Raw genomic sequence first — 27,357 nt, forward strand, 5'->3', positions numbered from 1 at the left:
AAACCAACACAAACCATTAAAGAAAGAAAACTACTAAGGACTAAAGGACACTAAAATGACATCAGCACTGAATGCATGTGAATCTAAATGTAGAGGAAATATCTAGAATGACATTATACAGTCAGTGGCTATGTACACACATCCCAGATTAGAAGAAATAACTGTATCAATATGAAATGTGCTGAGTTTGATCATTTGGGTAGGGTTGTATAAGATAAAGTGTTGTCCCTGGAAAATATTTAGGAACATTTGCACCTGGATTTTGTCTGGTTTATTTGGATCTATGACATAGGCTTTCATTGTGTTCATTTTTTTTTCAGCAATTCTGTCTTAGCCTCCTAATTGCCAAGATTACAAATGTAGGCCACTATATCTAGCCAACTTCAGTTATTACCACCATTTCTATAAGGCCTCAACTTATGATAGATGGATTAAAGACAGGTAGGAAGGACAACTGATGTCTAGGATAAAAGATATTCAAGAGTTCCTTGAACAATCCTTGCAACTGTTCACCAAATTTGAAATTATATTTAATAGAAAAACATGTTTGTAGCAATGAGAAGTTCTACATGAAATAAAAACAAAACAAAATAGTAATCAACTAACAAATGAGAAATTGAAGCCTACAACTATATTCTAGCTCTGAATTTTTTTCAATTAAGATGATTTATCTTATTGATGTGAAATACTCAGGCTGTTTATTAGGGCCCTTTATTTAGTTCTATGGAAATTTAGGCAAACAGACTGAGCAGATTCCTTGGTGCTTTGGGGCAAAAGATGTCCATGCATCAGAGAAGATCTGTTCTGTCCCCATGAGGAAGAAAGATGGCCTCTCCTCTGTCAAGTCAGATTCCAGAGGCCATTCCCAACCTCTTCCAGCTCTTCTTTCTGTTTTCACAGCAGACTAACTCCTGTGATGAAAACACTTGTTTGTAAGGAGTCACAAATTATCACAGGAAATAAACCAGAACCTGTACATTTCATTTTTACCTTTAACTCCTGTTGGAAAGTGAATCAGGGAATTTATCCAGCCTCTTCTCACAAATACAGTGGTAGGCCCTATCACAGCTAATATTTTCTAGTCTTGTTTTAGATAAAAACACACATGCTCCATCCTTAAAATTGAAATGCCTTATGTCCATGTCTCTGAAGAGTAAAAGCAATAATGGGCAACTGTTTAATTATGAACATTCACTGAAATAAGTCATGATTTTAAAAATTCTATTGGCCAAAGTATACATAATATGGAACTATTAATCATAAGTACATCACTAAAATGCTTTCTTATCAGGGATCTATACATGTTCTGTGTCATGTGGGAAAAGAGAATGATTCCTCAGGTCTTGGAGCAAAGGCATTCATTCTACAGACACAAGTTGCTCTCTGCACCAAAAAGAAAGATGGCTTTTGGTGGGTTAAGTAAGATTTCAGAGGGGCAGTTCTTCTCTTTGTAGTTCATGACCCTATTTTCAGGGGACTGAGTCCTGTGGTTAAAACATTTGGTCACAAATATCTTCACCAACACTACATCTGAAAGAAGGCAACTATGCAAATTATATAAAGAACTCAAGAAATTAAACACCACCAAATAATTCAATTATAAAATGAGGTACAGAACTAAACAGAGAATTATCAATAAAGGAATAGAGAATGACCAAGAAACAATTAAAGAAATGTTCAACGTCCCTAGTCATCAGGGAAATGCAAAGCAAAATGACTCTGAGATTCCCTCTTACACCCATCAGAATGGCTAAGATCAAAAACTCAAGTGGCAGCACATGCTGACAAGCATGTGGAGAAAGGGGAACACTCCTCCATTGGTGGTGGGAGGACAAACTTGTACAAACACTTTGGAAATCAATCTGGTATTTTCTCAGAAAATTAAGAATAGTGCTACCTCAAGACCCACTGCTGGGCATATACCCCAAAGATGTTCCACCATACAACAAGGACATTTGCTCAACTATGTTCACAGCAATTTTATTGTAATATCCAGAATCTGGACACAACCTAGATGTCCCTCAACTGAAGAATGGATAAAGAAACTGTGGTACATTTACACAGTGGAATACTATTCAGCTGTTAAAAACAAGGAAACCTTAAAATTTGCAGGCAAATGAATGGAACTAGAAAAGATCATCCTGAGTGAGGTAACCTGACTCAGAAAGATACTCATGGTATCTAGTCACCTTTAAGCAGATAATAACCAAATAATGCAGGATAACTACACTACAATACACAGACCTAAAGAAGCTTTAAAAAAAAAGGAGGACCCTAGGGAGAATGTTCAATTCTCATTTATAAGGACAAATAGAATAGACACCTGAAGCAATTAAAGACAAGGAACAGGACAGGAGCTGACCATATAGGTCCTCTGAAAGACCCCACCATCAGGAGATCAGAGCAGATGCTGAGACTCACAGTCAAATTTTAGGGTGGAGCACAGAAAGTCTTATAGCAGAGTTGGAGGGATAGAAAGACCTGGAAGGGACAGAGCTCCATAAGGAGACCAATGGAGGCAAAAAAAAAAAAAAAAAAAAAAAAAAATCTGCGTGGAGGAGGGTGTGCTACAGAGACTGATGTACCAACCAAGGACCATGCCTGGTGAGGACCTAGACCTTCTGCTCAGATGTAATAGATAGGCAGCACAGTCTCCTTGTGGGGAGTAGGGGCTACTTCTGACACGGATTCTGGTGCCCACATGTTGATCACTTCCCCCTGTCGGGGTGGCCTTGCCAGGCTACAGAGGAAGAAGATACAGGCAGTCCAGATAATGCTTGATAGGTTGGGGTCAGATGTTAGGGGAGGAGGGCTCCCCCTTTCTAAGGACTAGGGGAGGGAGAAGGGAGGAAGGATTGAAGGGGGAAGGAAAGGGAAGAAGAAGAGGAGAGCCTACAATTAGGATGTAAAGTGAACAAACTTTTAAAAATTAGTCACTAATTAGTTACAAACCCTTCCATTTCTAGCTTTCCTTCACAATCCACACTGAGTCAGGGAATTCTCCTATTCTCTTTTCACAGACACAGGAGCAAGCTTTACCACAGCCATCGTAATCTATATCTGTGAAACTCTTCTCTAGTGATTCCATTACTATTAAACCACTATAAAACAAAAGATATAATAGGTAGTTATTTAAATTTGAAGGTTATATTGATGCAGACCAAGGATTTTAAAACAAGGCTTATTGACCAAAATGTACAGAATGTGGAATTAATCACAAGCATATCAATAAAAGATTTTCATTTTCTCTAAAGTCACAAAAATTGATCTTTTCGCCAGTACCATGGCTCAGTCAGTGGAGTACACCTCCACCAAACCTGCCAACCTAAGTTCAGGCCGACTTCAAACCCCACAAATTAGGAGAGTAATAACACCTTCAACTTTCCTCTAAATACACTTGTACTGTGTAATGTACATGCACATGTATACACATAACACAAAAATAATAAACGAAATAAAAAGAAAAGTAAAGTTGGTCTCTTGATCAAAATTCAACTCCTAACATACTCCACAGTGTTAATTTTTCCTTAGCAAGTTAAAGTATCTTTCAGTATTGCTAAAGAATAATTTTATATTAAAGTTGGTTTCCTCTGATACTTTTGCAATGAGGACAAGGTCTCCTATGGTTGTGTTTTAAGGAATTTTGGAATACAGTCACAGAGGAGGGTTTGTGACTTCTGTTGTTGTTGTTGTTGTTGTCGCCTTTCTCCCCCTCCTTGGGGCTGATGGGACTTCACTGAAACATGGTGATCAACTGACTTCCCAGCATGCAACAGGACTGCAATCTCTGCAGGATGGTGTAGTAAGTGTCAAGCTACCTTTGTAAGAAAAAGTAATTTAAAATGTTGACTAAATAGACAACTCTAGGAAGGGTGAGGCAAACCTATAACCTCACCATTTGGGGAGCTAAACGAAGAGGATGATAAACCAGGCCAGACTAGGCTATGGAGCGAGGCCCTAATTGAATAATAAATACTTATTAAACCTTACTCAATACACTTATGAACAGTTAGGAAGCAGGTTCCTATAGAGACTGGGGATTCAGGAGAGCTGAGATTCCTGAGGGCCAGCAGAGCAGAGCAGCCAGTCTTTCGCCTACCAGACAGGGCAAGATGAATAATAGTCATCCAAACACTATGTAATGAATCCAGGCAGATGAGTTCAAGGCAGGTTTGGGAAATACATTGAGTTTAAGCCAGGATAGCCTAATGAGAATGTATGTCAAAAAAAAAAAAAAAAAAAACAGACAGAGAATAAAATCCACAATACTCCATGGTGCTAAAATGGCAAAGGGAAAAAAACTTTTAACAAAAGATGACCTTTCTTTAGTCTTGGATTTAAACCAGAGAGAAACAAAGTGTTTAGACTTGCTATACAAACAGGAAGATAAGTGAAACAAAGTGGCCCATCCCATGGATCGTAGACAGGAGAGGTGAGATACAGGAGGAATGAGTACACACATCACCAGCTATGAGATATGACTGTGAGTACAATCAATAAAGTACAAGTGTTGAACATGGGCAAAGAGAAAGAGGACCCAGCAGACACTAACTATTCACAGATACACATGAAGCACATATTCTGCCTCATGAGCTCTTAACTTTATCTCCATGGTGATGCCCACCTAGGCCTCTACCCAAGAAATACAAGTTAGGCTCATAGATGCTCACTGGGTTCATTAGAAGCTGACATTGTAAACAAGCTGACATTGTTGCATCTCTTCCCATTGGAGAAAAGGATTGTGGTGGCCACAGAAACCCTCTGATAACTGGGCTTCCCTATTGAAGTCTCAGATCTGGGCCTGGGAATAACAGCATCACCAGGGAACAGTTCTGTAGCATAGTCAAGGTCCACAAAGATCTCTTCATGTGCATGTGGACGCCCTCTTAGCCACTGACACCTTATTCCAAATGCTGTCACCTGCCTATCTCTGACGCTGTATGGTGCTATAGACTAGAAATGTATTTGTTAACTCTGTTGCTAGTCATGATGGCAAATATCTAAAATATCCCAGTGCTTGAGAGATGGATGCAGGAAGACTAGGGCTAGTCTATGTGAAATGATACTGCATATTAAAAAAAAACAAAATTAATAGCAACACTAATAATATATGTGATTAGAACATATGATTACAACTCATCAGGCTGTCTTTCCTCTGGCCACTTCTGTGACAGCATGCTTGAGAGTGTGCTCAAAGGAGAAAGAGGAAGTTACCATATTTATAAGAAGACTTTTTAACCCTGAAAAAATCTGTGCCAAAGTCGGGGATCATCTTTTATGTTGGGTACTTACCTGCAGCTTACATGTGTCCGGCACATATAGTGGGGGTGCCATGGCAGATTCCCTGCTCTGCAGGGTGGGGAGTGAGGGGAACATGAAGCAAGGAGGAGCAAGCTGCCCACATGCTCCTGTACCCCCAGGAGGAGAGCATGAGCTTGGATTGGCTCTCCAATAGAACCGGTCCATTCAACTTGGAGGACTGTGAATCTTTGGGTTGAGCGGGGAGCTCACCTTAAAGGGGCTGACACTGGCTGTCTGCTGGCATTTAGTAAAGCACCTGGCTGTCTATACCCTGCCTGCAAATAGATGCATGCCAAATGCACAGGGTGTGCACTGGAAGAGGGATAGTCTTATAAAGTGAGTATACTCCAAACTCTATATTTTAACTGGAAAACTTGGGGGTCATTCTATATGCCCAGTTGTCCTATACAGTGGAAAATATGGTATTTTCCTGCATATTTGAAGCGTAGCTATCCATACTGATAGGACCATATTTAGAACAGAACTGAGCCAGGCCTGCCATGTTCCAAGGCACTGAATGAAAGGTTCCTGAGAAAGTTTTCACTGGAGATGCCATGCTTCAAATAGTTTCTGCAGCTGCTAAACAAAAAACCCAGTGAATATCACAATGAAAATGACGTAACGAACAAAAGACAATAGAAATAGTACATTAAAACAAAAAAAGTACAGACAATAGGATTAGGATGCCTGACATCTTTCAAAAGATAAAAGACAGGCCAGACATGCCTGTATGTAGTCCCAGCACCTGAGAGATGGAGACATGAGTGTCACGAGTTCAAGGACAGCCTGGGAGACATGAATCCCTATCTCAAAATAACAACAAAATAATAAAACATTAAATTTATTTTTAAATTATATAAAAAGGAACTTAAAGACATTCTCCACAGTTGAGTGGAGAGTGGGGTCTGACTTTCACATAAACTCTGGTGCCCCATATTTGACCACGTCCCCTGGATGGGGAGGTCTGGTGGCGCTCAGAGGAAGGATAGCAGGCTACCAAGAAGAGACTTGATACCCTATGAGCATATACAGGGGGAGGAGGTCCCCCTCAGTCACAGTCATAGGTGAGGGAAAATGGGAGGGAGGGAGGAATGGGAGGATACAAGGGATGGGATAACAATTTAGATGTAATGTGAATAAATTAATAAAATATATTTTAAAAAGAAACTTAAAACTTAACTACCTATCAAAGTATGAAAGGACAAACAGAATTACTTGAGATTTTTTTTGAATTTGTATTTCTAAAAAAATCAATAATCAGGAAAAATAATAAATATATGATATAAAGGCAGAAGAGGAATACTGAGGATTAAAGGACAATTATGGATGGCTACCAGAAAATAAGGGCTGGAGAGAATAAAGGATGGTTTAAGCAAAACCAAGGATGTGTAAAAGCCATATTGTAAACCCACCAGTTAGAAACCTTGTAGTTGACCAACACAAAACAGACTCTATGATTCCTTGGTGGTTTAGAGTTTTGTGTGTGTGTGTGTGCTTGCTTACTTGTTCTGGGGCAATTTTTTTTGTCTTATTGGGTTTTTGTTTGATTATTTTATTTCCCTTTTTGTTTTGGGGGAAAAGAAATGACATGAAGTTGAGTGAGGAGGAAGGTGAGAGGAACGAGGAATAATTAGTGGGAAAGGAAATCTGATCAAAATATATTCTATGAAAAAAAAAGGAATTTAAAAAATAAAAATTTAACTTTAAAAAAGAGTTACAACCACAGAAGATATGAATTATTAAAAGAAAGTTAAAGTTTAAGGCAAGAGATACCTCTACTGGTATGTAGAGGTCAGGGAGACCACAGAGGTCTCCAACACATCACAGGCTATCGACACTATCCTTGGTTTTCCAAGCTAATGACTTGGTAAGTCCCCATTGCTGAAGATGACACACACTTTGACATCAAGACATAGAGAAATCAGACTCAAAAGAATCAGGAAACGTCTTCCCTTGAACTAGCTTTCAAAGGGTCAGAAAGCGCTTTGCAGGCTGCAGGAAAGAAAAGGATACAAATGGTTCTAGCCCTCCCTGGACCCTGCATGCCACAGCACTGACCGGCTAGGCAAGATGTGCCCAGTGGTACCATTTTTATATGATAACTAACATCTTTTTTTTTTACTGGAATTTAAGCCTTTCTGACTTGAGTGAAACCATGGTTTTTGTTCTAATCCAAATCAAAAGCTCACGATTAGTGGGCTCACCGGCCCTCATTTGGAACGTAAAACAATCACTTTCCTACATGGTCAGGTGGTCAAATTTCATTTTTAATATTCATATTTTTGGCCTAGAACTGTGCTGCTCTCAACCTCCATAGAGAAGCTGCTTTTTTACAGTGGGCAGCAGTCAGTGCAGAGAGTCAGAATTGGTCCAAGTGCTTAGGAGAAGAGAATCTGTGCTCAGCCCTAATGGAGACAACTACATCAACTCCCTCCCATCCACACCACTAGCCAGACTAGGGGAACAGCGTGGAAGAGGAAATAGAAAGAATGTTATAAGCAGAGAAGGGGGAAAGCTCTGTGAAATGCAGCCTTCTGGACCTCATGAGATTTCTGCAAAGATGGAAGGGGCCTTTACATCTTAAGAAATCACCATTGAAAGAGAAACAAACAAACAAACAAAAAAAAACAACAAATAAATCACCATTGTTAGGTGACAGCTACTGGAAAAGGAAGATTCATTCTTTTTTGAGAATGTAGCCACAGGTGGGTTTTCTTGCTCCAGTGGATGCCCTACAGCCATGCACCTATGGACAGTTAATTAAGAAGGCATGGGCTACAGAGACACATGTTAGAGCTAATCAGAAGAAGCTTTTGGAGGGCGTACGATCATATTTTATTTTATGAGTATGAGATAATCAATAAAAATAAATAATATTAATAAAGATAATTAGTGAGCAGTTTTCTACCAGATTATAAATGAACATAAAATTTGGAGTTTACATGATAAAGCACCTTTAAATATAAGGTAGCTGTATATTAGGCAATTATATAAGCTAACTACAGTAAAAAAAAAAAAATACCAAATGAACGTTTGCTCATTGTATCTGTCATGATAACTCAGTCACTTTACATCATCTTAAGTTGTTGATTTGCTTGTGCCCTGTGCATCTTAGAACACACTCTCCTGAGATGTGTGCAGCATTAAGCCACTTTCAGTCATCTCCTCAACCATACATCTTCCCTGATTAACACTTGCTCAGACACTATCGGATGCTCCATAAGAAATGAGGAAAACCATGTACCTAGGAGAAAAGCCTTTGCACGTAAACCTACCGATTCCCACACCACAGTGTTAGAGTGTGAATGGCTGTGGAAACTCACAGGGTAGATGGGTCATCGCCAGTCCATGTCCACTCACTGTTTTTCATATCATATGACAATCCAATCCAGTAATTGTTTGGAGAAATTCCGAACTGAAGGAGCTTCTGCAAAAGCAACAATATACCTTATGATAAAAATTTCTGTCTGTTTGATGGAAAAAGAGCATCCAGGAAAAGTTTCCAGCATTCCTGTGCTAGTTCTCTGCTCTCCTGTCCTCCCCCTGTAAGTGTCACCATGTTCATTTTTTGAAGTGACTTCCTACTAGTAGCATATTGATAGCAAAACTGTTGTCACCTTAATAAGTTATTTAAAATAAAAACTTCAGGTGTCCTGAGATACTGGGTTCATCACATGATTTGTGACTGTGTTTCTTAGACCAAGTCTCACTATGTAACCAGGGCTGGCTTTGAACTCACAGTCTTTCTGCTTAAGGCTCATAAATGTGCACTGCATACATGGATCATTAAACAAATTCTATGAAATTACTCAAATGAGTATTTCCAAATCTTACAGACGCATATGGGAAGTGCTCATATGGGAAGTAATGTCCTGTCCTCAAAGGAAATTCATAAAGATTCTGTGCAAAGAGCTATGCAGTAAGCTCTATGAACAGAGAGGAAGCCTTTCTCCAGTTCAGATCCAGAGGTGACAGAACTTGAGGAGAAGAGGAAATATTTGGAAGTATTTAGAGTGTCTTGCATGAGACATCTGAGTGGCATGATGTCTAAGTTACTGAATATATTTTAAAATATGTGTTTAAATTTAAGTATGTTTATTGTATCAAATGGAAAACTACATTATTATTTAACATTAAAAATAATTTATGTTGTTATTTAAATATGCATTAAATTGGTGTGTAAATATTGTGCCATGTTCTAAGTAACAAAGCTTTCAAGGTGATCCTCGATTCATTTCTCGAGAAAAAAAAAAGTCTTCATGTTTGAAGAGATTTTGTTAGTAATAGTCAGAACCTGGAAACAACCTAAATGTCCCTTAGTCGAAGAAGCCCAGAATTCCACAAAATAAGGAATTCTGGGCTTATAGCACAAGTCATCATGTCTGGCTGGATTCACTTTCCTTATTTATCCTTTATAATAGACATATGGGAAAATGTTAAGTGTTCATTGTAGGTGACTCAATAGAGAAAACATAGCACATACACACAAAGGAATGTTATTTATCCTTTAAAGGGAAATGAATCCAGCCAGGGATACCTGTGCCTATAATCCCAGAATTTCATAAAATAAGGTTTAAATCCACTTTGAGGCCAATCTTGACTCAGCAGTGAATTTCAGAATGGCTTGAGTTTCATATCAGCCTGGGCTACAGAATAAAAATATTTCTCCCATGTAGCCCCTTAAAAGAGCAGTCCTGACCTATGTGACCAATTGTGTAGTAAGAGTCTCTCAAGAGACTCCTCTCTGTATTTCAAAGTCAGGACACAGTATCTGTTAGGAGCAGATTCATTACTAAATAGGCAGCAGGGTGAGTGTAATCTCCCTTTCTCAGAATCTACAGGAATGTCTGTCAGAGAAGCACGGATAGATTTGAGGGGAAAATGGGAAGTGAAACACACCAGACCCAGGATCATACTTTATGATTCTACTCAGATGAGATTTCTACCACAGCCCTGCAGTTACAAAGATGATGCAATTCTAGACCTGCACTATGCATTGTGCCCCCAATTCTCCACCTATACTATGCACTTAGAGTTGCGTTACAGTCTGTGTTAGATGCTCTTACCTTAAGAAAAATAAGAGATACAAGAGGAAGCTTATGAAGTTGATAATTTGTTCTCCTGACTCTAGTGATGTCTTCCAGGATACACCCGCATGCCCAAACTTGACTATTTGAATGATTAAAAGTGTGCATAGTTTGTGTAGCAACAACACCTCAACACAATATTTTTTGGTGAGGTCCTGGGCATGGCCATACTCTATTAATGAACTTTGTTTCCAACCTTTTTTTTCTGTGACAAGGTATCACTGTGTAGTTTGGGTGGGCCTGGAATTGGCTAGGTTGCCGAGAAGGTCCTAAATTTACAACCCTCCTGCTTCACCCTCTTAACCACAAGCATTGCAGACTTGCAATACCACTTACACATGATACTTAATTTAAATTAATGACATAAAACATGTTAGTGAGTCTGTAATGCTTTAAAGATTATTTTTAGAGCTCTTTCTCTCCATGTCACATATTTTGTCATGTAATAATTTTAAAGATATTATTAATCCTTGCATAATATTGTCAACTCTTACTAACACAGCACAGTGAGATCATATGCAAGAGGCCTTCCTAAATACTAAGTTCTGAATAAACATTTAATAAAGATTGATAAAGTGTCAAAGATAACTAGTCAAATGCAAAGTAAGAAAAGTTCCTCATAACAAGAGATTTTCATCTTTTCAGCCTCATTAATGGTGTCAATAATTGAATTTTGTGACTGTGAATACCATGCTGAAAATAAATACCTTTTTGATGAGGGGACAAATTGTCCTTTCCAGTCCTGTATCCCCTCAGGAGCCCCAGATGAAACACGGAAGAATACCCCTTCTGTATGATACTCCAGCTCTTAAAGTTCTGCCCCTCCTCTCGACCAAAGTGAAAAGAGGAAATTGTACATTGAGAGCTGATACTGACAGATAGGAAACTTGAGCTATGCATTCCTACTTCAGAAAGGTTCCCCATTTCATATGCTGAAGATTCACGTTCATAATCATAATTTGATGACTGAAACAAAAGAGCAAAACACATTTAGAAAAAAAAACACTGCCAATATCTTCAGCTAAAAGGTAACTGTAATTAAAAGAAGTCACCTGTTAGAACAGATGACTGAAACAGCTCTATATAAATATGTGAGTATGTAGACTAAATTGGATGACTAGGTTTCTAGTTCCAAATTTTAATAATTTAAGGACTTTTGTCTTATGTAAATATTTAAGAGGAAAATTCACTTTTTGTTTTTGACTTCTGCTTATCAAATGTAAATGTATATTAGGAATAGCTTTAAGACAAAAACATTGTCCATTGTGGTTTTCTTGATATACTGAGCTACTTTGTAAGCCATACAGAACACTTACAATGAATGTTGACATCATTCCATGTTAGGTGGATTCATTGTTTTGATATCAATAATGAGGCTAGGCAATCAAACCCACGACCTTCTGCATGCCCCACAAGAACTGTTCCAGGAGCTACTTGCTCATCCTGGGAGGGGTTGATTATTTGTTTGGTTGATTGGTTGGTTGCTTGGTTGGTTGATTATTTGGTTGGTTGGTTGTTTGGTTCATTGGTTAGTTAGTTGGTTGGTTGTTTGGTGGGTGGGTTTTGTTTGGTTGGGGATTTTGGTTTTGTTTCATACAGGGCCATATTGTATAACTAAGAGTAGCCTGAATCTCACTATTCACTTTAGGCTGTACTCAAGCTCACTGTCTTCCTGCCTCCTCCTCTTCAGTGCTGTGTTAGAGATATTCATAACTGCACCAGTTTACACAGAGTGCATGCATGATGTGTATGATGTGTACCGTACAACATCTGGATCATGGCTTTTTTAAAACAAAGCCTCATGATCAATCAGGCATGGCATCACATTCCTGTAATCCTAGGAAGCCAGGGAAGGAGAATACTCAAAGGTTCAAAGAAAGCTTGGTCTTTCACAGAATGAGATCCAGGCCACCTAGAGCTTTGATGTGAGGCCTTGTCTATAGAATGCCCTTCCTGGCTGAGAGCAGGTGTCATAAGGTAAGTCTATCCACTCCACTTACTTTCCTATACACGCCCAACTTCACTCCTTCCCTTCACTTTGCGTCATAAGTGGGCAAAGGTGAGGTCTCACCCTACATGATGACACCTGACCTTGAGATGTCTAATCTCAAGAAGCCTGAGCCAAAAATAAGCCTCTTTTCATTATAAATTACTCAGCCTATTGCTCTGCTATAGCAACTGGAATGAACCAACATTCACAATGATCAAGGTTCTCTATCCTACCATGTCATAATGGGAGTGATGGTTAGTCTTGTGGACTTTAGAACAAGAAGAGACAAGTGTCTGGCCAAGCCTGTAAGGGATTATCTAGGGTAGATATCTAGAGATTAGCTTTGCTAGGTCAGTTGTGATGGGAAAATCCACTTGTTGAAGGTGGCACACTTTTTCTGTGCTAGAATGGCAGATTATATAGAAGGAAAGAGCAAGCTCAGTATAAGCTCTCATTAATCCCTCTCTGCCTCTTGCTACTAATGAAATGTTGCAAGCTGCCTCAAACTCCAGCTACAGTGATGTCCCTATGATGAAAGTCTATAACCTTGATCTTTGAGCTCAAATAAACTCTTTATTTCCTAAGTCATTTTTTGTTGATATTTTAGAATATTTAGAAAAGGAATTTATGGCACTTGGATTGCTTGTATTTTTGAACAACAGAGTAAAGACAGTAAGTGAGACATGACCTAGGAAATCCACAGAAGTAAAAAGTGTTTATCTAGAAAAACACCATTGATGACTGTGGATCTGGAGATTCACATCAAACTACTCACTGAAATGCTAATGCTATTGAGCTGTTCTTCTTATTTTAATCCTTATCCATGAAAGGAGGCTGTCATTCTCAAGATAAGAACTGAGCAAATGGCAAGTACATGACCATATGTTTGCATTGGTTTGTCTCCTCTTGCTTGAGTTCTGTGAGCATACATTTTAAATCTGTCCTTTTTTGTCCTGTTACATCAGAATGGAGAAGACATATGGTGCAATTGACAAAGAGGACAATAAAGCAAACAGGAATTGATTCCAAAGTGGAGATATTTCACCTTTAGACAGAGTCAGAATCAATCCAATAACTGGAAGTCCAAATAAAGCCAGACCTGGAAGTTGTATCTTCTGTGTGTTACAAAACTCTAGGTTTCTGGAAAAGAAAAATGTCTTTAAATTAAGACAATTACATTAGAAGATAGAGTCCCTTCAGGTGAAATTCCTTGACACCCACACTGTGGTTCTTCGACCAAAGTGCAATACAAAACAGTAAGTATAGAACTGCAGCACAACCAACTAACAAAACAGAAAGGCAAGAAACCTGAAAAATTGTTTTTCATTTTATTGAAGTTTATCTTATAATTTTATATTTGTTAAAAAAAAAATACCCACATACACATGGACGTGAATATATACTGAAATATATCTTGGTCTTCCTGACTGCCTTGTTGCAAAAGCCATCTTTATTTGGGAAACCACATGATGTGCCCACTCACTTCAGATGAGGCAAATATCCGGAAGGTGTGCACATCAGTGCAGTCACACCTTCAAGCCCTCAGCCCTCAGCAGGGGCTTTATCATGTTGCATCTGCAATCTGCTCTTCCTGCCTAGGCTGAGGGGCAATCAGGAATGGCTAAGAGCCCACAGAATAGCTTGGTGGTCTGAATCAGTTCATTGGACGGAGCTGCCACTTCTGGCAAGCATCCCCACCTCTTGGTACTTAGTACTCAGTAAGGTCAAACTTTCACAACAATGAACTTCACACCTCTTACAGAAAGCCCAAAAGCTCTATTCTGAGATTTCCTGTGCCCATAACAACCCTGCGTGTCCTCCCATTTGTAACCACAGCTCTTGTACCACTCTGCATTATATTCCATCCCATTTAGCCCGGCTGAGACTCAAGCACTAGGAGTTAAAAATGAGATATACACTTCAGGAACTCTGAAAGAGTGATTTTTTAAAAAGGGATCCCCAAGATGGATTTCAGATGGATATTTGGGCTACTTGATACCCAGAGAGGAAATCCCTTTATAGGCTGAAAGGGGCGAGAGTACTGTGCCAATCAGTGACTAAGACATTGCATCTTCAGTCCTTGTTCAGTCAGGGTATCATTGTTCAAGGAAGAGACTCTAAGTAGCTCTCCAACTCCACTGCATCTTCTGTAGGGTTTGCACCCTCCTCAATGCACTCTTTCTCCTAATTTTTTTGTTGTTGTTGTTGTTATATGTGGTTTGATATAGTTCAATATGACACAGAATTGACTATGTAGCTGAGACAGGCCTGAGATTCCTGATCCTTCTCCCTCCAGTTTGTGAGATCTGGGATTACAGTATGATCCACCATGTCCAAAGCTCATATATTCCTTTTACTTTCCTGGGTTTTTTTGTTTGTTTGTTGGTTGGTTTGTTGGTTGGTTGGTTGGTTGGTTTTGGTTTTTCGAGAAAGGGTTTCTCTGTAAAGCCTTGGCTGTCCTGGACTCACTCTGTAGACCAGGCTGGCCTCAAACTCCCAGTGATCCGCCTGCCTCTGCCTCTGCCTCCCAGGTGCTAGGATTAAAGGCGTGCACCACCACCACCTGGCTTCCTTTTATTTTTGACTAAATTTTTCCTGTTTTGATGAGATTATCAAATATCTCATTATCAAATATTTCATTATCCAGCCAGCCTCAGAATTCAACTATCAAAACAATCAAAGGGATCTGTGTTTCCACTTACACCTTAGCCTTATAATAACAGCTCTCACATATTTTAAGTAAAGACATGGGTGTCTAATAGTATGATACTCAAACAATCTCTAGTGTCATTCATCGTCCTGATGACAATGTTCACACAGTGGGCTGGAGAGATGGCTAGGAAGGTAAGATCACTGGCTTCTCTTCCAGAGAACTCATTTTTGAGTCCCAGTATTTTGGAGTAAAGTCCTAGATAAGGAGTTGAGACTGCTGTTTTGCTCCATTTCCTCTCCTCTGCCTCCTCAGACCTAATGAGTCTTGACTGAAAGAAGACTTCCTGTATCCAACACAACTGCAGTCTCTGCAGGATGGCAAGCTAATGCCAAACTACCTTCCTGTGAATAAATATTTATAATCTTGAATTTTAAAAAAAATCAAGGAAGTTGGTGCATGTCTATAACCTCAGAATTTGGATGTCTAAATTAGGAGAATTATAAATCAAGGAAGGATAGACTATGGAGCATGACCCTGATCAAATATTAACTAATAATTAAAATGTATTCAATACATTTATGAACAGGCAAGAATCACGTTACTACATAGACTGAGCCTTTAATAGAGCTGAGACTCCAAAATGATTTTCAGAACATGGCAGCCAGCCTTCATCCTAATAACCAGGGCAAGATGAATAATGAATTTATTGAAAAGGATAATTCAAGTACTAATATATACAGATGGGTGCAGTGGTGCACAGCTGTAGACTCAGCATTTGGGAGGCAGAGGCAAGGGGGATCAGGAGTTCGAGCTTGGCTTAAGCAATACAGCGAGATCGAACTAGGCTGTCCTAATGAGAATCTGTGTCAAAGAAGATGAAACAGGGAATGAAATGCACAGAACTCCATGAAGCAGAAATGGCAAAGGGATAAATCTTCAACAAAGATCATCTTGTTTGAGGCCTGGATTGAAGGCAAGGAGAAATAGAGTATTTGGATTTACCAAAGGAAAAGAAAATAAAAATAAATGAAACTAAGGGGAATGTGGGTCATAGACAGGACAGAGAAGATATAGCAGGAATGAGTACACACATTACCCAGCCATGAGACATGACTATGAGTACAGTTAATAAAGCATGAACATTGAACATAGACAAAGAGGAAGAGGATCCAGCAGGCACTAAGTATTCACAGACACCATGAAGCACATATTTTGGATCATGAGCTCTTAACTTTACCTCCATGGAGATGCCCACCTAGGCCTCTACACAGGAAGCACAAGTTAGGCTCGTAGCTGCTCACCGGGTTCATTAGAAGCTGACATTGTTAACAGACAGACAAGCTTCTGCAACTTCCTACTGGATAAAATGCTTGTGGTCACCACAAAAGACATCTGAACCCCGGGATCCCTTACTGAAGCCTCAGGTCTGGCTTCAGTATTACATCATCCTCAGGAAACAGTTCTGCAGCATAGTCAAGGTCCGTGAAGATCTCTTAACCTGGATGCAGGCATCCTCTCAGACCCCAGTGTCTCACTCTAAATGTTACCACCTTCCCATCTCTGACTCTATATAGACCTGTAGGCTATAAACAAATTCATTGACTCTGTGACCTGGCATGGTGATGAATTCCAGCAAGCCTAGTGTTTGAGAGGTAGAGCCAGAATAAAGCAGAGCTAACCTGTGTGAAATTATCCTTCTTTTAGAAAACCATAAATAATAACAACAATAAACAATATGATTTAACCATGTTAAGGCTGTTTATTTCCTGGCTACTTTTATAACAGGGTGTTTGACAGTGCCCTTAAAGAAGAGAGAGGAAATTATTTTCCTGCATATTTGAAACCTAGCTGTCCATTCTGGCAGGTCCACTTTAAATAGAAGTGAGCCAGACCCACAATGTTCCCAGGCTCTGAATGAAAAGTTCCTGAGAAAGTTATCACTGTGGATACCATGCTCCAGATATTCTCTCCAGCTGCTGAACAAGAAACCTAGTGAATGCCACAAAGAAAATGGCATCATGAGTAAAAACCAGCAGAAAAACTACATTAAACCCAAAGAACTTCCAACACTAGGATTACCATCTAACATACATAAAGTAAGTATAGTAATATCTCTCCAGAGAGAAAGTACAGGACAGGCAGAGTAACATGTGCCTGTGGTCCCCGAACCTGAGACATAGAGACACAAGGATCAGGAATTCAAGGCCAGCCTAGCTGACATGAATCCCTGTCACAAAACAACAAACAACAATAAAAATTACAACAATTTCAGGTGAAATAAAGGGCATGTTAAAATATAACTAACTAGCAAAGTTATTTAGCAATAAACACGGAATCCCTTGAGGGAAAAAATGCAATACTTAGTATTTTTTAAACATCCCTAAGCAGGAGGGATGGCACATGTGTAGTATGAGATGAAAAGTGGGAATTCTGAGGATTAAAGGACATAGACAGGAGAGGATGGGGTGGAAAGACCAAAACTAAATATGTATATGAAAGCCTTAAGGAAATTCAATAGTTAGTAAGATCAGAGTGGACTAAACAAAGCAGAGCCGGTGTTTCTTTGGTGACTTATGGTTTTGGTTGGTTGGTTTGAGTATTAATTTTGTCTTGTTGGATTTTTTTGTTTTATATGATTTTCATTGTTTTGTTTTTGTTATTGGCAGAGAGTGAGAGGAAAGAACATGAATTTGAGTGAGTGGGGATGTGGGAGGAATCTGAGAATTTGTTCAAAATATAGTCTATAAATAATTTAAATAAAATTATATATTTAAAAAGTTAGAAGCACAGAACATCAGAAGACAAGTCAGGGGGTACCTTCAAAAGAGTCAGTGGGCAGGGAGACCACAGAACACAGCACAGGCTGCTGCTAACGCCCTTGGCTTGTTGTTACCAACCACAACTACATGGTAACCACCAACTGCTGAAGACACCACACACTTGAATGTCAGGACATGGAGAAATCAGTCACAAAGCAATCAGGAAGCATCTTTGCCTGGGCTGGCTTTCAAAGAGTCAGAAGGTGCTTATGCAGGCTGCAGGGGGGAAAGATATAAATGGTCCTACCCAGGACTGGACCCTACAGCCATAGTACTGACCTGCGAGGCAAAGTGTGCCCAATGGTACCATGGTATAGGATAACTAGCTGCTTTCTTATGGATTTGTGGCCTTTACTACATGAGTGAAATTATGGTTAGCACTGTAATCCAAATCAAAAGGTTATGATTAGGGAGGACACAGGCCCTATGGTGAAAACTGCTACTGTCATTGTGCTAAGCCGTCATGTGATCAAACTGCATTCTTAATATTTATGTTTATTCCCTAGATTTTGGATACACTCAGCCTTGGTCAGAGAAGCTTCTTTTTGCCATGGGCAGTGGGCAGCACATAGCTGCAGAACTGGTCAAAGTGCTGAAGAGAAGAGAACATGTGCTCAGCCCTAAAGGGGACAGCTTCCTAAGCCCCCTCACCCACACACCATCAATCAAAAAGAGAAAGCAGAACGAATGCAAGAGTCAGAGAAAGGGAAAAGCTCTGTGAAATTTTGTCTTCTCTTGGGACATGGCATGACTTTCCTACTCAGAAACAGCAGCTACAGTTACCTATAGAAGGCCTACACAGATCAAGCCAGCCAAAAGTTCTGCATAGACAGTGAGGATCCCTCTACACATTAATGAACCACTATTATAAGGTGACAGCTGTGAGAAGTGGGAGATTCATTTTTTTTTACTGAGGGTGTGGCCATTGGTGGGTTTCCTTGCTCCAGTAGATGGCCTATAATCATACATCTATGGACAGTTAATTTTTGAAGACATGGGTTAGAGTAGACCGTGTTAGGACATATGCAGGGGAGGTTTGAGGGGGCAAGAAGAGCATGGATATATGTGGAAAAGATTGTAAGTTTTGTAAAAACAGTTTTGGCGCATTTTGTTTTTGGACACACCACGGATATTTTTTGAGATTAACTTTGAGATAGACTGGGTAGAGTCATCTTGGGCCTGGAATTTAGGAAATGGACCTGGGGACTCTACCTGGACTATTGTGTTTTTAATCGACCCTTAATGGGAGAGAGAGACCACCCTTTATATGTGACAGACAGACAGGCGGAGAGAGGACAGAGGAACAACAAGGTTAGACCAGGCTTGAGCGCACATAGATTGGAAAGAGGATCAACAAACAGGCCAGACCAGCATGCAGGCCAGAGACACCTAGGGACCTGTCCCATGGAACGGACATCAAAAGGTTCACTCTTTTTTTTTTTCCTTTAACCTTTTTTCCCTTTTGTGTAAGCTAGTTGGGTTGTATAATAAAGTTTAATTGTTAAAAAACAGAGCCAACAAGTGGCGCCCAATGTGGGGCTCATGTAAACTAGTTGGATTGTATAATAAAATTTAATTATTAAAAAACAAAGCCAAGAGATATAACTGATTTTATTCTATGTATGTGAGATGTGCGGTGGTTTGAGTAGGTATGGCCCCCATAAATTCATGTGCTTGGCCATAGGGAGTGGCACTATTAAGAGATATGGCCTTATTGGAGAAAGTGTGTCACTGTGGAGGCGGGGCTTCAAGGTCATACATGCTCAAGGTACAATGTGGCAGGCAATCTCTTTGTGCTGCCTGCAGATCAAGAGGTAGAACTCTCAGCTCCTGCTCCAGCGCCATGTCCTCCTGCAGGTCTCCATGTTTCTCACCATGATGATAATGGCTAAACGTCTGAAACTGTAAACCAGTCCCAAGGAAATGTTTGTTTGTTTCATAATAGTTCTTGGTCACGGTGTCTCTTCACGGCAACAAAACTGTAACTGAGAGTGTGAATACAAGTTTTCAAGAAAAATAAAGACTATTAACAAAGCCAAAGAATAGTTTTCCAGGAAACTAGAAATGAACATAATCCTTGGAGTTTAAACACTACAACAGCTTGAAATGAAAAGTAGATATGAACATGTACATAGATAGATAGATAGATAGATAGATAGATAGATAGATACAAACATGTTCTTATGTTTGTAGGAAAAACAATTACATGAGCTGACTTCATAAACAAGTGTGAAGTAAATGTTTGAGGTGCTCACACTCATTGCATCTGTCAGGATGACCCAGTCACTTCACGTCATGTTAAGCTTTTGGTTTGTTTGTGTGTTGCGTGTCTTAGAACACGTAGTCCTGTGTTCAGTATTACATCACTAGCACCCAACATCTTGACTGGTCCTCTTCCCTGTCTAACACTTGCTCAAACCCTGCCTCCTGCATTTAGTCCTTACATGTGAGCATCATTGAAAGTGAGGAGAGCTGTGTGAAATGAGGGGAGACTGTATACAAACCCTCCAACTTCTGCAGCAGTGCTAGGGTGTGAAGGTGTGGTTCTGTGCTCCACTTCCTCTCTTGGGGCATCTGGGAAGCCCTGTACATCAAGCTGGGAAAGGTAAGGAAGAGCCAGAGCGAGTGAGACCAAGGGATCCCTTCTGGAGAGGAGTGCTGAGAGGAGACCTCTTTCCCAGAAGTTTTAATTGTGACAGCTCTTATGGGAGATAGCAGCCTGGTCTACTTCCTCGGTCCAGGCACTGGAGGAAGAAACAAAGCCTAGACAGCCGGGCGTGTCCCAAGGTCCAAGTCCAACGACGAATGCCTGAAGAAAGCCCTCTCAGAAGCATTTCCCCAAATGTTATAGCCTTTTAGCTCAGAAACAGAAACTCTTAGACGATAGTCGGTGGAAGAGCTTGTGTTCATTCATTCAGAGTGAATAAGAGGTATGTATGGACCTTGAGGGAGTAGGAAGCAGTAAGCCCTATCAGAGATCAGGGCTGGGATGCTGGTGATACTTTATATGCATGGGGAGGAGTCTCAGGTGCCAGACTACATGATCACCTTGAGAACTGCAGAGGTAGGAGGTCTGGGCTACATTCGCCAGGGCATGCAGGCTCAGGACAGGGAGCTATCAGTCCTGGTTCCTTCTCATCTCAAGATTGAGATTTGCAGGGTTTGGGCTTGCTCCACCTAGCTCTAGTTCCATGCCAGATTCCCTGGTGGCATGGTGCGCCGGCCCCCAAATGAAGAGTTCTGGATACTCACAGTTTAGATGGGCTATCACCAATCCATTTGCTTTTGTCATATGAAACTCCAATCTATTAAATGTTTGAATGAACCTGGTACTAAAGGAAATTACACATCTTGGATAAAATTTCTGTTTGGTGAAAAAGAAGAAGAAGCAGAAAAGGTTCCAGCTATTCCCATGTCACTTCTCTGATGTCCTGTCTTCCTGCCCCTCGGTCTCAGGACATTCATTTTCTAAAGTGACTTTTTCCCACTAGTAACTTATTTATGTCAAGGCTGGTGTCAGATAGAGGTTTTGAGTTGGCAGAGATAAGATATTGATCCTCATTCATAATTTTAGAATCAACAAGATAGGAAAGATGTTTTCTACAAGGATGCCAAATGCAATTAGCCAAAACATTTTGAATGTAACATTCATATGATACCTGACTGTTTCCTTGTCCTTCTTGCTGTATGTAATTTTTCTACTTATGTGTAATAATATAAAGGTATATGCCAAAAAATACAATAAAATATTTTGAAATGAAAAACAACATATGTCAGTTTCTTAAGTTGTTTAAAATGAAAACTCCATGAATTGTGACTGTGTTTCTTAGAGAAAGTCTCATTGTGTAGCCAAAGCTGTCTTTAAAATCACAATATTCCTCCTTCAGGCCTCTAAATACACATTGTATCCCTGGCTCCTTAAATAATTTATAACACTTTATGAGACTATTCAAATGAAAATTCCTGAAAACTGCAGAAGGTTTCAGGATTTGTTCATCACAAGTGAACATCTATATTCTAAGCAAAGTCATTAAATGAAAAGCTGTGCCTTAAGCTCTATGCCCCAGGAGGAAGTTGTTCTGTAGCTGAGACCCAGAAAGTTGAGGAGAGAGGGAAATATTTGGAAGTATTTAATGTGTCTTACATGCAACATCCTATTGGCATGATGTCTAGTTAAGTTACTGAATAGACTTAAAATACAGGTGTAAATTTAACTGTGTTAACTGTATCAAATGGAAAATTATAACATTACTTGGCACTAAGTTTTATTTTATGCTGTGATTGCTTAAACATGAATAAAGCTGGTATATAAAATGTGCATTATGTTCTAAATGACAAAGGTTTCAAGCTTATCCTGAAAGCGTTTTTCTAGAAAAAAATTATTTACATATTTGAAGAGATTTCTTTAGCAATCAATGTAAACAGACAATGTCAGTATTTTGGCCACTTAGTTTGCCTTTAAATCCTAATTTCCACCAAGGATAGATATCTTTTTAGGATACAAAACAATATTATGAAGTAAATATTGTGGACATATTTAGTGAAAAATCACCATGGGGCTATCTGGTAAAGCCATGGGTCTCATATAATATCCATTTTGCTAATAGGCACAGAGACTGATTACTTTGCCTGTTGTCATTCGAATGTTCATCACTTCTGGCAGTGTCACTTCTGGCTTCCAAAGAGAAAACTCTAGACGGTGGCTTCTTGGAGTTTAGTTGGCACTTTATGGAGACATAGAGTGACACATAGCTGTCACTCACTGTGTGTGCTGTACCAAATGGCTAGGCTTCATCAGGAAAAGACATGCATCTCTGAGGGACTCCCTTGCAGACTCCTGAGAAAGAGAGGAGATTGCAAAGGCCCAACTGCCTCATTAGTACTAAGTCTCCTCCTAACAGACCCTGTGTCATGATGCTGAGCATCCTGAAGACCCTTACTGCTGGCTTTTCCTCATATTACAGGTAAACCCCTCAAGGTCTCTTTTCAGAAACACCTGGCTGGGCTCAGTATCTCAGGACCCAATGGGTAGAGATGGACTCTGAGAGAATAAAGGGATATGTAACTATTTGCGGTACCAGCTCATTGTGATCATCTATCTTTAAAAGGGAGAAGCAGCAATCCTGGCAGGTCTGCTTGCATCCCCTCCAGTGTTTCTTGCCCATGATAAAATAATAACATTTTATACTACAGCAATCCAATGTCCTTCAACACATTTGCCTACAACAGAGAAGGTGAAGCATTAAACTTCTTCTTTTCTGGTATTCTGTAATTAGAGTGATGTGTTAATTAAATATCTATAACTAAATAAAATACCACAGCTCTCAGAAATTTAGATTATAGAATGCTGAGAGACTCCTGCATACCCATGGTCTATGTGGCACTGTTTATAACAGAGATACAGAAAAAAAAAACTTAAGTGTGCATGATGGATGACTCAGTGGAGAAAATGTAGCATGTACACACAAAGGAACATCACTTAACCTTTAAAGGGACATAAATCTGACCTTACCACTTTCATTAATAATTGAGATAACAGTCAACAGATAGCATGGAAAAGAAGCTGCACATGAAACTATTCTTTTCTAGTCAGTTAATTTATGAAGTTTTACGAAATTATTCAAAAAAAATTCCCTTATTTGTTGAAAAAAAAGTATCTTTCCATTGCAGAATTTCTTTTTTAAATTGTTATTTATTATTATTGCTGTTGGAGGTGGGGTGCCTGTGTCACAATGCACATGTATCCAAAGGACAATTTTACCTAGTGAGTCCTCTCATTCCACCTATATGTGGGTTCCAGGGATCAAACTCAGGCTGTCAGTCAGGCTTGTGGCAGACACGTTACGCACTGAGCCATCTTACCTGGCTCCTATTATGGCTTCTTTGAGAGTGAATTATACACACACACACACACACACACACACACACACACACACACACACGTGACCCAGTTAAAGAGTAATGAACTCCACAGACCAGCCTACCTTAATTTCTTAGCACATGACAGAAGTTAATAACCAGTGCTGAGCTCCTGTTTTCACATGCTGCCACAGTTAACCATAAAACCAACAGGGCTTCCTCATCTATCCCACTCCTAACACACACCATACTCTAGAAACTAGAGTATATATAATCATTGGGTACAAAAATACTAACAAAAAGCAGCTGGTGCCAGTGTCTCAACCAGGAAGGGACAAGCTGGCCTTTCCTGGTCTGTATCCCTCAGGGTGCCAAGAGGAAAGGCAGAACTGAGGTGGCTACTTGAGTGATACTCACGCTCACCATTTTCTACCTCTCCTCTTGACCAAAGCAAAAAGAGGAAATTGCATGATGAAAACTGATGCTGACAGAAAGGAAAGAACCAAACTATCATCTCACAGGCTGAAATCATTCCATAATCGATATCTGAAGACTGAGAAGATAACACACCTGCAGAGGAAGTGAAAGCAGTGTTTTTAGTAAGGCCACTAGTAAAAAGAGGTGAACACTCCTAATTTTGTAATTGTCTGTTGGAATTGCTCTATTATGTTACTATTTGAAAAAAATAAATTATTTCTTGGTTTTGAATTATGATTATAACAGCTAAGCACATTTTAGGAATTCCTTCAAAGTACTTATATGTCCATTATGAAACTCTTGCTATATATTCTTCCAGCTTTTTATTCATAGATGTTTACTGTGAGTGTTGATAACCCTCTATATGTGGTAGTCTTATTGCTGTTGTTTTTATGGGATATTAAGTCTAAGAAACCAAGCATTCTCAACAAATACTCATCCACTGAGCTACACACTCAGGTTTGGGTTGGGTTATTGTTAATTAATTAATTAACTTATTTATTTACTTATTTATTTATTGGTTGTTTGTTTGAGAGAGTTGTTATGACACAAATTCCAAACTATGTAGCTTAAGATGGCCTCAAACTCACAATGTGCTTGATTTGGTCTCTTCATGGCTGGAATGATAGCTGTATACCACCACACCAATTTATGCCATGTTTCTGATTGACCTTTCCTAATAAATAATAAGCATTTCTTCATTTCGTAAATATTGACCTTTAAGATTTTTAAAGCCTCATATAATTATTAATCACTTGTATACAACATAAATTAAAAAATTATATAATCCCCTACTGTTAACCATTTAAGATGTTTACACTATTTTGTTGTTGTTAGTTTAAACTATATGGGATATAGTTTAGAATATACTAATATATTTCATTTATAAAATCATGGGATTGGAGATCCAAGATGGTGGCTAGCAGCGTGGACCATGTTTAGAAGCTCCAGTAAACGATTCAGGGAATTGCCAGAATTCTTAACCAGGAACACCAAGCTCCCCACCCCACTACAGTGGGAGTACCCCTCAGTTCGAAAGGACCAAAATACAGAAAACCTGTGTACTCTTGCACACCGGAGGAGCGCGGATGTTCTCGGACCAGAGCAGCAGCAGCAGCAGCTGAGGTCTGCAGCTGGGAAACCCTCTGGCAGAAGCGATTGGTGTGGTGACCGCTGGGAATTGCTGTGGGAGAGGGGACTCTGCAAGATTTGGGCCCTGCGACCCAGCTGAACTCGTCACACAGTTTGGGCCCCGTGACCCAAGCTCAACCTGGCTTGTGGCTCGTGCCCTGAGACCCAAACTGGACTCGGAGTGTGTTCAGCCTCTGAGACCCTAGCTGAGCTCAGCACGCAGTCCCGGTCCTGAGACTCTGGCTGAATTGAGTGCACCATTTGGGCCCAGAGTTCCTGGCTGAACTTGGCAGGCAGTTTGGGTCCAGAGACTCTAGCTGAGCTCGGCGTGTGGTTTGGACCTAGAAAACCTAGCTGAACTTGGTGGGCAGTTCAGGCCCCGAGACTCTAGCTGAACTCAGCAAGCTCAGTGTGCGGTTTGGGCCCTTGACCCTGGTTGGACTCAGCGCTAACTGGACTAAGTGCACAGTTTGGGTCCCGTGACACTAGCCTGGACTCTGCGAGGTATCTCAGTCCTGAAACGCTACCGGGAACCACAGACCAGCAGAGCATCAAAGCTCCGGGACTAAGGAAATCTCAGGGAAACAGGGAGTAGAGTGGCCATCAGACCCCTTCCACCTGACCTGCTTCAGTCCCTGGAGAGCTCCGGTGCCACAAGGACACCCAGAAATCTGTGGACACTTTGGCCTGACTCAGCGCACATTCTGAGACCCAGGATGATTACAGGACCCATAGTACAGGGGAGCTGGGGATCACTGGCTGTGAGAGACCCAAACTACAGGGTTGGCCTCCTGCCATCCAGACCGGTGAAGCATCAGAGCTTCCGGCCTAGGGCAATCATGAGAAAACAGGTGAATCTATCCTCAGACTCCTTCCACCCAACTCCGGAAGTTACCTGCCAAAAATAGAGACGACAAGATGACTAAAGGACAGAGTAAAATCATAAGCAACAAAACAAAACAACAACAACAACAAAAACAAACAACAACAACAATATGGCATCTCCATATCCCAGCTATCCCAAAGAAAACAACCCAGAGAACTAAAATCATGGGATCAAAGGAGATACACATATAAGGAACTCTGATATTATCACACAAACTCAGGTGCATTTATAATCTAACCGTTGGATATCAAAATATTTACAATTGATATTTTCTAAAAATGAGATAAGAGGAGTTTTTCTTGTGTGAGTTTTGCCCATGACTTTGTCAATGAGAATTCCTCAAAAGAAGCTGATTGATTTACTGATTAAACTACAAAGAAGTGGGGAAGTTGGAATGTTGTAGGTCCAGGGACTAATTGACACAGGTTAGTTCTGGCCCCGAAAGTAGCCATTCCTTGCCCATCTGTGTTGGAATTAATATCCTGTGACTAATAGATAAAAACTTTTTAAAGTCTATTCAAGCTTCCACCAGCCTGAAAGCTAAGAATGTTACCTAATACTCTATAGAAAATTCCCTCACCTTGCTGTTACCATCCCTTTAGTGTACAAACCATTGCATTTTAAATTTGCCTGGATTTATCACTTTCTTGGTTCTTCAAAAGTATAACATGGAATTGCTCCCATGTTGGAACACGGAGCCATGGTTATTCAAAATGGCTGCAGGATAAACTTTTTTTTTTTTATTCGATTTATGGTGAAAGCTGCTTCTTGCATCAAGTCTCAGTTCAAAGCTCTTGCTGTGTACATTGCCAGTGAAGCCTCATATTCTAGCCATGCTGAAGACATTAGACACTTTATTGGGATTGGGGGTACAGTTCAGGGAAGAGCCTAGCTTCCCAAGTACATGCTTCACCCCAAACACAAAAAAATAATAATTTTATATATCTCTTTATTATCTTTTCAAGGGTTACCACAGCTTTTATTTTGCCTGTAGAGCACTGGGGTGGGGGGTCTTGCTGTGGCCACCCTAGAGATACATTGGAGTTATGAGAGCTCCAAATACTAGCTGGGAAGTAATGGCAGAAACAATGATTCGGACCAATCACATGATTACAAAGCTGAGGTTTCCAGCAGGGCTCCAGGTGGTCAGGCAT

The 27,357-nt window shown here is 40.0% G+C and overlaps 1 protein-coding gene across 1 annotated transcript; it reads right to left on the reverse strand.

Moving 5' to 3' along the window:
* Positions 1–27,357, reverse strand: LOC127197708 (killer cell lectin-like receptor 3). The gene is made up of 5 exons (XM_051155676.1): positions 27,318–27,357; positions 25,252–25,369; positions 22,929–23,055; positions 8,625–8,728; positions 1–1,173 (listed from the first exon to the last, which is right to left on the reverse strand). The coding sequence occupies exons 1-5, from the start codon at positions 27,355–27,357 to the stop codon at positions 993–995; spliced, it is 570 nt and encodes a 189-aa protein (XP_051011633.1). The 3' UTR covers positions 1–992.

This window comes from Acomys russatus, chromosome 13, assembly GCF_903995435.1.
Source record: "Acomys russatus chromosome 13, mAcoRus1.1, whole genome shotgun sequence".
Lineage (NCBI taxonomy): Eukaryota > Metazoa > Chordata > Mammalia > Rodentia > Muridae > Acomys > Acomys russatus.